This window comes from Nestor notabilis, unplaced genomic scaffold, assembly GCF_000696875.1.
Source record: "Nestor notabilis isolate BGI_N333 unplaced genomic scaffold, ASM69687v1 scaffold2387, whole genome shotgun sequence".
In the NCBI taxonomy this organism is placed as follows: Eukaryota; Metazoa; Chordata; class Aves; order Psittaciformes; family Psittacidae; genus Nestor; species Nestor notabilis.
In genome coordinates, this window is record NW_009937726.1 from 123,324 (window position 1) to 137,668 (window position 14,345).

At 37.8% G+C, this 14,345-nt stretch overlaps 1 protein-coding gene across 1 annotated transcript in view; it reads right to left on the bottom strand.

Annotated features, from left to right (window-relative positions):
* MED13L (mediator complex subunit 13-like) overlaps positions 1 to 14,345 on the bottom strand; it is a 170,867-nt gene that overhangs the window by 82,301 nt on the left and 74,221 nt on the right. Inside the window, exons 3-4 of the mRNA XM_010018969.1 lie at positions 13,158 to 13,242; positions 8,593 to 8,676 (exon numbers count right to left, since the gene is read on the bottom strand). Coding sequence (XP_010017271.1) covers positions 8,593 to 8,676; positions 13,158 to 13,242 — 169 coding nt within the window. The remainder of the gene's footprint in view (positions 1 to 8,592; positions 8,677 to 13,157; positions 13,243 to 14,345) is intronic.

Below are 14,345 nucleotides of genomic sequence, written 5' to 3' on the forward strand. Positions count from 1 at the left end.
AGATTCCAGAGAACTCACTACAGTATGTGCAACCTAATCTGACAAAGAAGGAAAGATGGGGAAAGAAAGTATTGAGGGACAGAAAGGAAAGAGTCTGAATTGTGACAGCTAAAATTAACATGAACGCTTGAAGTTCTGCTAGCAGACAGATAAACCAGAATGAAATGGTTCCATATTGGCTAAAAGGGAAAAAAACCCCTCAACAACCAAACACTGCAGCACTATTCCATTTTAGTCCGAGCCTTCATGTAATAAGGGTTAGCAAAATTTTTTTAAGTGAACATAAGTCTTGGAAAACAGACTTTCACAGAAGTGATAACCCAGATAACTCTGCTCTGAGAGTTGCATTTCAAGATGAAGTTTTTTTTAAAAAGTATAAAAGTGTCAGGAAAATAAATGAAAAAGGTATTACTGTTGACTGGAATTCATTGGGACTGCTTTTAACTGAAGTTTTCTAGTTTTGGAGACTGAAGAAATTTTTGGCTTTAGGCACCAATTTTATTCGGGAATATGAGGAAATGCATTTACTTCTGAGCAGGACTGAAAACAAATCCTATGGTGCCACTGTTTTTGCAGAACTCAGAAGGCTACACACTGCCTACAAGGATTTTACATCTGTTTAAGTACAAAATCCAAGCTGATTTTCAGAAATTCAAGAAAGCTGCTATCTCATTTGTGGCTCTTGCAGTTCAATAAGCAGAGCTATAGCTGCAACTACAATTACAGTTGCAACAGATTTAAGTATTCAAATCTAAGGCCCTCTAAATATCTACAAAAGCCCTTAAGTCAATTCATTCCTGATACAGTAAGTGACAACACTTGTGTTTGGCAGACAGTGCAACTGGGAGTCCTGACAAATCTAATTAACAGCACATCAGGGCACTTAGTTTATCCTTTACATACAGTGCCAATAGTGAGTGTATAATGAGAAAAGGAGCTTAAACATTAGCAGGACTTCACTAATTGGTCACCAAGTCCTGATTAAACCAGGCTTCCTATGTAATTATTGGAGTTCAAGTGCCTGACACAAGTATATCCAAAACCACTTAATGAAGATACTAACTCACTTCTAAACTAGAGAAATAAAAATAAGGTACAAAGAAAATAGACAACAGAAACACACAACTCTGATGCTCTTGAGCTATTTGCCATCTGCATACCCTCAGTCCAAAATATTTCAACTGTTTAAATAATTGTATTTATAAAAAAGTTACAGAAGTCTGAAAAAATGTCATGTCTGAAATGACATTAAATAATGCAAATGTTTTGAATATACGTAGGCATTCCAGTAACCTTATGCATATAAATACTTGTATATAGAATAAATGTTGTCAGCAAATAATGCCTGCAAGAGAAGGTGTTACAAAGTCCAGAAGTTAAAGATGACAAAGGCAGCTTTATGTATTTGTTCATTTACATTCATCAGATCAGTAAAAAGATCCATAACTTCAAAATTACGGAGGTAACTAGTTTGCATTATAAACTGGAATCCACAACAGTATATGCCCTTATATCTCCCAAAATGGGGAAGGAGGTGACCTGAATGTGTGACTGGTTGCACATGGAAATACACATATCCTAACACACATATCCCCTATATCCTGCCTTCCTCAAAATCCTACAAGGAAATGGCAGTTATACACATACACTGAAAATAGATGGCTTCAGAGTATTTCAGAAGTAAAAAAGCAATGCAAACTCTCAGGCCCTGCAGAAAAAGAACAAACTCATGAAAGCTTTGTGAAGCTCTGTGACAGCACCTTCAATATTTCTACTGGCTCAAGTACAGCACAGGAAAAGGGCCTTTAAAGGCAGTGGGCAGATGGTCTTTTTTTTTAACTCATGACAGAAAGGGACAAGAATTCTGCTAACAATTCATTTCAAACTGGTAGATGTTGGCCAGTAGTTTCTTATTTCCGTCTGGAAGCTTGCTGGAAGCCAAACAACTGGAGCTTACAAACATCCTTTCCCAAGATTCTGCCATACCAATTCTGCTGCACACCCTCCTGCTCACCTTTTGGAATTTCAGTATGAAATGAGGGACCCACCATCTACACTGTGGCTGCCAGAGACACACAGGCATTCCAAAACACAGTGCAAACACCACAATACACTGCACCAGCAGGAACCCCATTTTGAGATAATGTTGCATCCATAGAGAGAGGTCACTGCAATAATAGAACTCCTGGTACCAAAACAAGGGTATACATTCAAGGAAGGAATTTCAAACTCATGCCTACCAACAAAAGTATCAGAGGACAGAACAACTAACAGGACATCTACCAACATCCATTATGGTTTATCTTAGCTGTCTGGCTCAGTTCCATGCACTCAGCAAACAGCTGTGTAAGATACTCCACAACATCACTGAATCAAGCCCAAGTGGGTATATGCAGCACACCAGAAGCACTGCTCCAGTGACATCTTAGCAATGACCCCACACAGGGAGTCCTTCTACTGTGCACAGGACTCTAGCTTGATTGGCAAGGGTCAAAGAATCTGAATAATCAGTGCCTGGGGTTGGTTTGCCACTGTCTTTTTAACACTCTTGCCCCACAAAAGGAAGATAAAAAGGTTGGGTCATTATCATTAAAAAAGTAATCCTCAGTGGTAGCTGCTTCCTGCTTCACTTACTGAAGGACAGCCAAAAAAATTAACAGCTGTAGCTAGATATCATAATGTAGAGCTGTGCAGAGGTAATGCAAACTGGGTCATATATTTAATATAGTCAGTGAAACTTTTACAGCTCTGTAAGAGTTCTTATCATCTTTTAGAAAATACTGACATCAGACAATTGAATACAGAAGACCCCTTAATTCACAGCTTATCTAGAAAGTTACTTTGGTAATGAAGCACATGAACATTAAGACCTTCAATCCAAAATGCTGTTTTCCTGCACAGTGTGCTAACATCTTCAATCAAGAATTTTACATACAAGATTTTTGGAATATGACAGAAACAAAGTGACACAAGACCACCAGCAGCATATATCCACCGTATATAATTAAAATGGTAATGCTTGAATAGCATTTTCCTAAACCATCTTAACTGTATCCTTAAGTAAACTCTAAGTTGTTAATAATGTCTTCTGTCTATAAAATGTAAAAATACATTATATTTATTCACCATATTAATACACTTGAATATAATTAGATTACTTTGAATATTTATGAATATAAGCATCCTGATACAATGATGCCAGCTTTTGCTGAAACATGCATGTGAAAACACTTATTTTATAATCTCTGCTCTATATCTATTCGTTCTGCTAAAACATGAATGCAAGCTCTATCTACTGGGTACTGCACCCAATATGTCAGAATAGGAAAGAATTAAGTCAGCTTTAGAACACACTAGATTACCAAATAAAAAACAACCCCAACAACACAAAAATTACCCCCCAAAAAGCAAACACCAAAAGCCCAACCAACCACAGCTATAAAACACTAGATCAGTGTATGATTTTACTGAAATCATTAAGACTGAGAAGAAACTCAGCAGAGATGAACATGTCACTACAGAATTTAGACCACAAAAATAGGGCAATATTTGTCTGGGAATTAAGCCTCTTAAACTGAAGTAGAAAAGCTTATTTTTACAGGGGTAGGAAGAATTATTGAAAAACTACACTGTGTATTTCTTATTACTCAGTATTTCTGTCACATTTATTTTGACAAGTCAGGAATAAGCACACATTATTGAAAATTAAATCAGATTGATTTTCATTATTTTCCTTCTTAGTCTTTCCTCATTTATGATGGTTAGTTGGCAACACTGCACATATGTAATACTATAGTACCAATATACCATTTTCAAACTCATACAATCATGTTATTGAATTTTTTAAAACATCGTTAAAATGTAAGTACATATACTTGCAGAATTAAAAAAAATTATAGGGCTTTATTTTTCTCAAATTCCAGAAAATAAAACCCTCCAGTTTTAAACTAACACATTGCACCATCAAGCAGTTACCATTTCTCAGCTGAGGAACCCAAATCTTATCACTTAAACTTGTTTTACCAACATGCTTTCACTGAATTATGTCATCATCTGACAAAACACCCCACTACCATTTGCTAAAAGACATTATCTGTGCAATGGTGTATTCCAGGACCAAGCCTCCCCATCACATTCAGACAAGGTGCTCCAGCCTCAGACAGGCACTAGTTCCATGAGTTCCCAATTCCTCCTTGTGCAGCACTGCAGTTCTTCTCCAGGGCTCACCCAATTCCATCTTTTCCTATGAAGATACTGACTGACCAGAGTTCCTAACATGCAGAAAAGGAATGCAGCTTGCAACACTGCTTGCAACAATGCTGAATGTCAATTTCGGTATCACTAATCTAGATATTCCTTGAATAAGTCCTATGATTACTCCCAGGGAACTGAAGGAAATTATAATTTCCAGGATCTTAAAGAGGAAGCAGTGCTTAAAATGTCTGCTTCTTCAGGTTTTGATGGCTCTGATTAATGCCTGACTTTGATGCTCGCAAAGAAAGGAACACAGCTATTGAGCAAACCTGGGTACGGAGGTACTGACTGAACTCTTTTTAACAGTAGCAAAAGGGATGAGATTGGGGCGGGGGAAGAAGAGTTGACATGCAAATCCTTACAACATTTTACTTACCAAAATACATACAGCCCATGCACTCATAACTCAGAAATTTCTATATCCTTATCTGCATCATATGAGGTTATCATCAACTGTCTTATGGGACAGTAGTAAACAGAAATCTGTTTAGAAACTGCAATTAAAGAGCTCTTATTTCATTGCAGCCTAACTGTAATTCCACTCTTCCATCTGCACGGTTTCAAGCGCACAAAGGGTAACATGGCTATCTAGACATCAATCCTGGCAATCTGACTTCTCAGCTAGTAACAAAAATGTATCTACTGCAAAATGTTTCACTACTGGAACATTTTTTCTTCTTCAGAATAAAAAAACTCCAGCAGACTTCTAGAAGCAGAGATGACCCATCAGTTATTTAATCTACAGACCATTTTTATCACATGTTCTTTACATTTAAGCAAATTAAAGACAACTTAACTTTTGTTCAGTTGGTCATACACATTCGAACAAACTAATTTTCTCCCCCCAGTTTCCTCCTACACACCAAAAAAACAATCACTAAAATAATTAGCAAAGTTTCCTGCATAAGATGGTCATACTTTTTTTTGCCAGCAAGATGTTTAGCGTTTTAGGGTGGCGCTTTCTGAAACAAAAAATCCACGTATAAAACTTGGAAAGTGATTCTGAACAGACTGTGAAGATGAATTTTCACCACATAGTGGAAGGTACTATCGATGCCCTTTATCAAATTCTGTACACTGCAAACACACAAATCTCCTTTAGGAAGTTACGTAGATAAAAAAGCAAGTTTGCCATTTTCCAGCAGCAGTGGTGAAACCTATTTTAGACATGCAATGCTGTACAACAGACAATAAACCATGAAGAATTATTTACTAAGTGACCCATAGTATTAAAGACACTGAGGAAAGAAAACCCACAATTTCTGTGCGAGATTTCCTGTCAAAAGCATCTGGTTCACACTATAAGCAAAACAAAAGAGCACACGGATCTAACTCCCTCTGCTGATCCCTGACTCCTTCCTAAGAGACCTGGGAAGCTCTTCTTGTATATTGTTTCTAATACTGCCTTGGAAGGTCATCCAGTGTTTTCAGGCCTCCTTTTCACACCTCAGCAGTAACTAGGTCACGGCCGCTGCCATGCTCCACTTCATCTTTGACTTCATTCTAAAAATCACAGACCTCCCCACCCTTCTCCTTTAATGCCATTCACAAAACTCACAGGCCATGAACGAACTTACACCTCGAAAGCCAGCCACGTGAGTTTTAGCTCTCTTCCTGTTTATTTATGCCCAGTCCAAGACTTTTCAGTATATTCCTGAAATGAAGTTAGTAACTCAAGACACTGGAAGTTTGAGGTGACTTAACTTTGCCACAAGTATCAAAGTAGGATTTACAACTATTTGTATTTCCTTGCCACAATGCCACCTGCTCAGTTTTTCCTCCATCCAAGGGGGATATATATCTACATAGATCTATTATTGATCGATCAATCCAAACCTTTCCCCACTCAAGGAAAACAGTGCACGCATTTTCAACAGGATTTACCTTTTCCCAGACTTTAACCACCGTACATACATGCAACTTATTTGTAGAATTTTATATATTAACACGGGTTTAGCTACTATTTTTAAAAATACCACTGGTTTTGTTTATGAAGGCATTACTCATAATGCTGAAGTACCTAAACACTCCCAAACTGGCCTATTCCTCCTGCAACCACTCCTTATTGCTTTATCCACAGCTTGGAGCAAGTGTTTCACAAAGAATTTATATGGCATTAATGTTAATCATTTCATTTATGTAAAGATACCTTTTTGTGCTATATTGAGAAAGCAAGCTTAAAAGATTATATAAAAAATGTCTGGAGAAATTAGTCCACAAAGCCTCCTACTATTTGCTGCAGTTGACTCTACTGTCAACTCCTGCAGTCCCTACCACCAGCTTTCAGTAAGATTAGTTAAATCCCATGATATATTTACAGCATCCTGATAAAACCCACAAAACCTATTTCAAATTATGTCATAGTTGTTATTGCTAAATAAATGCTTTTAAATTAGTGTATATTCACAGGATTTATAGTGACAATTACTTTATTTAAAGAAATAAACCAAAAAACCTAAAAAAAACCCACCAAAACCCCAAATACAAGCCAACAATCCCCACAAACCAACAACAAACATTATCTTCTTTAAATCAGGAGTCTACCCTTCAACCCTCAAATTCTCAATAAAAACCTCAGTTTTATACACAGGAATACTTCAAATACAATTTCAGTTCAATACAAATTCATTTATTGCAATATCTTCCAGACCAGATAAATTTGTGCATATTGTATGTGTAATATTTACAATTGTAATTATCCCCCAGAGACCGTACAACTGACTCGATGTTACACACATCGAGAACTAAGAACAGGACCTACTAATCTGCCAGAATTCTACAGTAATGCCACCTTCCATGTCAGTGCTGCTGCTGTTTTTGACAGACACCATCTACTGTATCAGATACTTTACTTCTTAAATTGATACCCACCAGGAACACACATGAGATTCACAAACACATTTAATATGAACACTAAGGCTGCAGTAAAATTGATCAAACAAATAGCATTTGCTGAAAGGAGCTGTCTCCCTTTTCCAGAAGCTGGAAAAGGCTCCACTTCTTATTGTCAGTTCAAGGAATTCATCTTCTAGAATATTAAACTAGACCTTGGCATGATCAGAAGACCACGCAGCAGAGAAAGCACACAGGAGGAAGGGGGTTACATATAGCTAGGATAGAGAAATGTCTGGAATAACCTGGATCCTTCATCGGCTTCTCGCCATTACATCGATGTGAAATCAAAGGTTACACATACATAGTGTAAGTCTACTTGGCCACAAAGAGTAAGTTGTGAAAAAAAGAGATGTCCCCATGCTAAGTTCATGTTTTCTGTTTTTAGAAAGCAGACAAATCTGTGTTTAATTACTACATTCTATCTTAAAAATAACTGCTGTTTAGAAGTACCTGCTTAACATAAAGTCTGGTACAGAATGAAGCCAACTGTTCATAGCATTACCCTGTAACAGAGGCAAGACATCTCTGCTCTAAGTGAGATAAAGAGATTAAAGGGAGAAGGTATGTATGATCTACAGAATGATTCCCACCAGCACCTAACGCTGCCATCAGACATGCCACTGTGACTGCAGCTACGCTGGATGAAGAAGTTGCCACCCCACTTCATCTCCACTTGCTCATTACCTTCAAATCTTCCAGCATAACTGCATGTTTAGTCACTTCCTAACCCAGTTCTGTCAAAATGATTCCCGTTAGAAAATCTGTGTTTCAGCTTAACTCAGATTATTTTTGACAGAACTTGTTTAGCGGATGACTATAAATGCAAGTACCAGAAGATGTGAGAACATTGTAACCTTTAGAGCTAGGAGAGGAAATAGCAGTGAGCACGTGGAGACTAGCTAGCCCTTTTCCACAGTCATCCTGCTGCAACAGAAGCACATTAATCAGACACAAAGGTCTGATTTGACAGCCTGCCTAATGAGTACAAGCTGTGTACCAAGGCTGGCATCTTTAAAGAAGATAAATAAGTAAATCTATACACTACTTATTTTACTGCTTAAAATGTCAGGTTGAGGTTAAGTGTCCAGAAATTCAAATAATTTGCTATAACTATCTGGAATTCTGTTGTATAATGACAGAAACAGGTTGATAGTATTCAATAGACATTAAAAAAAAAAAAAAAGTGGTGTTCCTGTGGAGTTAAGGGATAAATACCAACCTCACTTTCTTATCTTAAATTATCATCAGACCAGAAAAAAAAAAAACACACCCCACTAAATTGCTTTCTGTTTTACTGATGTGAAAAAATATTGTGTGTGATTTTATTTTTTTACATGGTAAAATAAGTGAAAAAACTACCACTAAAATACAGCATCAAATAACATCATGTAGTAACACTGACGACACTGATAGGAACAGTAGTTGATACAGAGATCCCCTTACCTTTTATTAACAGGCTTCTCATCCTTGTCATAGGGTCTTATGAACCATTTTCCAATTCTCACGAAGTTTTTATCCATCAAGCACCTAGAAAATATTTACAGCAATAGTTACTAGTTACATCTCTGGATGTAATTAAAAGCAGTCTTTGAAGACAGTAAATCGAAGGGATTAAGCAGCTGAATTTCCATCATATTGAAATCAGCTTTGTGGCTTTTGCGTTCCATGTAACTTTGCCACTTTCTGTTTTCCCACACTAGTCATAGAGAATCACTGCCTAATCTCGTGATGCTGTCCTTGATGCTGATCATCACATAAGCATTTTTCCCTGTGTCTCTGACTGAACCTTTTTCTGCTCCACGTTACTCTTTTTGCTGAATGATCCATCATCCTATTCTTCTTGAACAAAGAAAATCCATAGAATGGATTTCTTTCTATATACAGTGTTTCTCAGAATTCATGATAAAGAATACGCATTCCTGTACTTTTGGCATGGAATAGCATAGTGTATGAATGACAGGAAATTGTATTAAGCAAATATCAACAATGAACCATTTTTCTTTCTCATGATCCACAGCATGATCTCAGGTGTTGAAATTTCCATAATCACTGTTTCCTCTCTTGGAAAACCTCACTCCAACAAACATACTCCCACACTACTAAATTTAGAGCAGTAACTTATCCATTTTCTGTGGTCCCTTCAGAAGTGCACAATGTCTTTATAGAAACTGTATATTCTGTGGCTTTAAAAGAAAAAGTCTAACAGTGAGGATACAAAGTAATCAATAACCAATTCAGGCTGACAAGTTAAGGAGTGCTGCATGCCTCTCTAAGTCCACCTGTAGACATGAATCACACTAGCCATATGCCAACACGATTTGAGTATGCTTCACACATTAAACATGCAGTTGAACATACTGCCCAAGGGATCACACACAGAGATTTGTTACCAAGGAGTATTTTTCAGCAAGGTAAATATTATGTTTCCAAAATTCTGAAAAACTGGTCTTTTGTTGCTAGTGGTTTGTTTACAATTATGAGCAACAGATGAGCCTTCCCTATAGAGGTCTAATCAGTATTTCTTTATTTAGATTGAAGAACTACTCCATTCTTCAAAGTTTTCCAGTAGTTTATTTCTATAGCAGTTGCTAGGTTTAGAAAAACTGTCTGATCTATACTTCAAAAGCATACCTAGAAGATAGATAGGAAATGGACAACGTAGATACTCTCATGCTCCTAATTCTTCCGTATAAACTTGGCAGGGTTTTCCAAAGTCAAAGCTAGGCTGAAGAAAATTCTAACAGCACTTTCTCAATTAAAGCAAAAAAAGCCCATCCAGCCCAGTTGCATATACCAGGATCTTAAACTGAACATGAAAGCTAAACCAGCAGAGATCTAAAGACGCTGCTCTTGTGCTGGTGGGAAAAGAAGAAGTATGCTTCAGCAACTGTTTCCCTAGGAAATACATGCTATCAGAGAAAGCATGTAGTGTCAGCACACTTTATATAAACAAAAGGAAGCCTGTGAAGTTTATATCAGATCCCTAAAGAAAATAATCTGTACTAGTAAGGAATACAATAAACTCTCCTCCTTACACACAGAGACCCTTTTCTGTGCCACATCGTTATGTCTCACTACGGCAGGTTTAACTGCCTCAAGCTACTGCTGCTTTCCTAGGAAAAAAAGTCTTCATGGGTAGACTTGGCCTTAAAAATCAGCCAACCCTCACATGCTAAACTAAATCACAGGTTACTTAACTATAACCCCATATGAAGTGGGAAACACGACTGCAGAAGCATGGATCTCAGAGATTTGGCTGAGTGAACAATTCATGACTGTATGGCATTATTTTTGCTCTGTAAGCACTCAATGGTAACTTGTCCTGAAGAGAAAGCTAGACAATGAACTTGAAAAAAGGTCATAAAAGCCCAAATGAGCATACACTTAAAAGCAGCTATTTAGTCATATGAAATAAGGACATAAAATCCTCTGAGCTCCGTGGCTGGGTTCTCCAGTTAAAGCCCAGTGCCATCTTCTGCCCAAGCAGCACAGGAAAGCTGTTAAAGCACTTCCCTGCCACAGACTCACGCTTCGGATTTTTCTAGGCACACTAACGGTTATGAAATAATACCATAATATTGTGAGTATGATTTCCTCAGAATTTCTAACATTTTCTATATCGAAAATTAACATAAACTTCCGATCACTAATTTGGGTTCTGAGGGGAAAGAAGAAACAACAAACAGCTCATAAACACCCTTTTTCACCCTTCCCAGGGACAACTCAAACCAAACACCTCTCCTGCCCTCCCCCTAGTCACAACTCCCCTGTTTTCCCTCCTGGGTGAGGTGATGTGGAGGAGGAAGGTGCGTGGGGGTCACTTCCACCACAGCCCTTCCCACCACCATCTTCTTTCAGCCCCAGCAGCTCTTTCTTCGTGCCCCTTTTCCAGCAGCTCCCCCTCAGACACGGCTTCACTGCCTGGCGGGAGAGGTGCTGTGTGGTGGAGCCGGCTGGAACCGGTTCTGACCGGCCCACGCCAGCGGGCAGCCTCCTGCCGCCCTTACCTCAAGAGGGCGATGGGCGCGGTGAGCCAGCTCCCAGAGCCATGGCCAGTCACCGCGACCAGAGCGTCCCGACAGGAGCGCCGGGGGGACAGCCGGGGTGCGGGAGAACAAAACATGCCCTTCGCTAACAGCGACGTGGACCAAAATGTAATAATAAAAAGTAACAGTTTTACAAGAGAATGAAAATAATGAAAACCAAAGAATCCCACACAAATTTCTAGCACAGGCAACAGCCCTGTCACTTTCCGCTACGATCAAAAAGAAATTCAAGACTTCTTTACTGACCAAGCTTTACCTAAACAGAGAATAAAATGGGTTTTTAAAAACGTGGTATTTCTCTTTTTAAGATTTGATATGCCAAACAAAAAAAAAAATAAGCGAGTAACTTAAAATAAACTCAGCTAAAATATTGTAATACTCTGGTTTAGTGGTGGACGTGGCAGTCCTGGGGTAAAGGTTGGACCTGATGATCCTAAAGGTCTTTTCTAACCCGGATGATTCTGTGATTCGATGTAGAAATGAGGTAGCTAATTGGAGATACTTGACAAACCACCATCCTGAGTCAACTTGATCTTGACCTGTCACCTTGACAATTAAAGACTATTGCTGAAAGAGCGAGCTCTGAAGTCTTGTCACTCACAGCAGGACAGACGCATCCTGCTGACTCTGGCAGTTGTTTTCAGTTAAGTTATTAAGATAAAAAAATAATTAAAAGTTTACTTCACAAGCCTAAAGAGGTCCAAGGAATAAAAATATCCACTATAGGAGTCATACTTCAAGTCAGCTGGCTGGGTACCACACATTAACAAACACATATAAAATAATTTTCCCCTTTTATACCCAAAGCTACAAAACAACGAGTGTACATTCTAGACTTGGAATTTCACTTTTATATTGTTCTTTGTTCTAAGTAGTCTATTACTTACATAAAAATCCCCTAAAAAGACTGATGAGAGAGAAAATAGCAAATAACTAGTCCTTGTACCTGTGCACATCACTTGCTAGCAGATACAGACAGGTAACTAACAGTCAAGGGGACAGTTGGAACACTCACGGAAACACCACCTCAGGAGCATAATGCAAACCTGATTACTAGTAAATCTCCAGCAAAGCAAACACAATACTGAAACAAGATAAACTTACTTACAATTAGCTTATTTTCTGAAAGAGAAAATATTCAATGCTACATTCTGTAAAATTAACGTACCACAGAGGTACAGGTGAGGTGCACTGTGTTTTGTTGCTGTTATTATTGTTGTTATGAATTCAGAAAAAGTGGGAATAGCCTAATAAGCCTGAAATATAATACACACAGGTGATGATGACCTAAAGTAAGAGAGAAGGAATAAAATGTAATAGTGGAGGATTCAGTGTTATACACTGAAGGCCTAAGAACAATATAATCTTCAGTAAGATTAACCTTTGATAGCGGGATTAAGTTGGAAGTGTATTAACTGATCACATAATAACTCTGCATTCAAGTCATATATACATACATGTATATGTATGATTAACACAAAGGAAAGTTATTCCAGGATACATAAGGCTTGTCAGAATTAGGAACTGTTAAGTTTCACCTGAATATTGTACCCAAATTTAGTTAAATTGTAACATCCATGTAACTACGATGACTGGAAGAAGACAGTTAAAATCTTTTAATGTTATCTGTTAAGACACGGTTGGAAGTCAGATACAATTACTCTAAGCATATTCTCTATAAGCACCTCAAGAAGGTGAAAACGTTTGTTTGGTTTTGAAACAGCTCTTGAGCAAGAATGCACAAGAAGTATGTATTGTCATTATTCACTGTATGAGCATTTAATTGGTCTGCACCACATTTTATGATACATTCTCAAAGTCAACAACTTAAGAGTTCCACCTCTATCCTGCCTCTCTTGCACTAAAGTTCTACCTCTTAAAAAATTTGGTTTAAAAATCAATAAAAATATAGTCTGTAATTTAAATATTGAAATGAAGTATTTGCAATGTAGTTTTTCTTACCTTTCCAGAAGATTATGAATTGCTTTGAAGAGCAGAGTCCTACACTCATAGGAAAGTCCATTCTCCCACAGTCCTTCTTCCACCACTACAAAAACATGAAACATCAACATGCTCAGAATAGGGAAATACAAACATTTGTATAAAATACAACTCCAACAGCTTTGATTTTCAATAGCAGCATGTTTCTTGAAACAGTTTCAAGTATTACCTATATTGCCAGAGTAGTTTTGATCTTCACTAAGACACCAACTTTGTATTTTAAAATAAAAGAAAACACAAAAGCATAAACCCAAGCACATTCACTCATTGCATTCGGCATTAAACTGGGAGGTGAGGAATTCATGATCATTCTTTGCCATGACAGATGAGAGATCCTTTAAAACTTACCCAGAGATACAGACAATCAAGAAACAAAGTGAATCATTAAAGGTGTAAGATCAATTTACATAACTTAAACAATGTTTAGTAACTACCCTGAACCTCTGCTGGTCTTTACTCCATTGCTTCTGCATGCTAAAATTACCAAGAGTAAAACTATTTTTGGCATGCCTGCACCAGATTCTAAATCTTATTCAGCCAGAAGATGCAATCTCAGCTGCAGAGTAAAAACAGATGATTAAACAAGTTTGTCAAGGGGTAAAAATTCGTTAATTGAGTTCTGTCATTTCAACTTTACACGAATACTCTGCAGATCTTTAGAAATGCAAACATAAAATTCTACAGCATGTTAAAAACTGAATACTTAACACCCCTCCTCGGCCAATTTAAAGGATGAAACCTTCCAACAGCATGTCTATCATGCAGAGATTATTATCTAAGTATAGTTTACTCTACAATCAAGTTTAAAGTAAAGCTTCTAAGAGGTTTCTGCTGTATGAAAAATACTATTACTGCCAGCAGTCTTCAGCTGCAGCTTCAAAGCCTCAATCCCAGCACTGTTCATTATTCTGCTGCTTCTCCCAGTAACCGTAACTCACAGAACCTCAAACAAGAAGATGCATATTTTTTGAACGAGTAATGTTGTGATATGCTAATACTGGCAACAGAGTCGCTCTCCTTTAAAGAATGAAAAAGACAGGGCTTTAGTACCTAAATCACCTTATCAAATAGCACAGTTGCCTCCTCAGAAGACTGAAAAGGCAGACTTGTGCGTTGGGGCACAAGTGTGAGCCAAGTCTCTTTCCATGT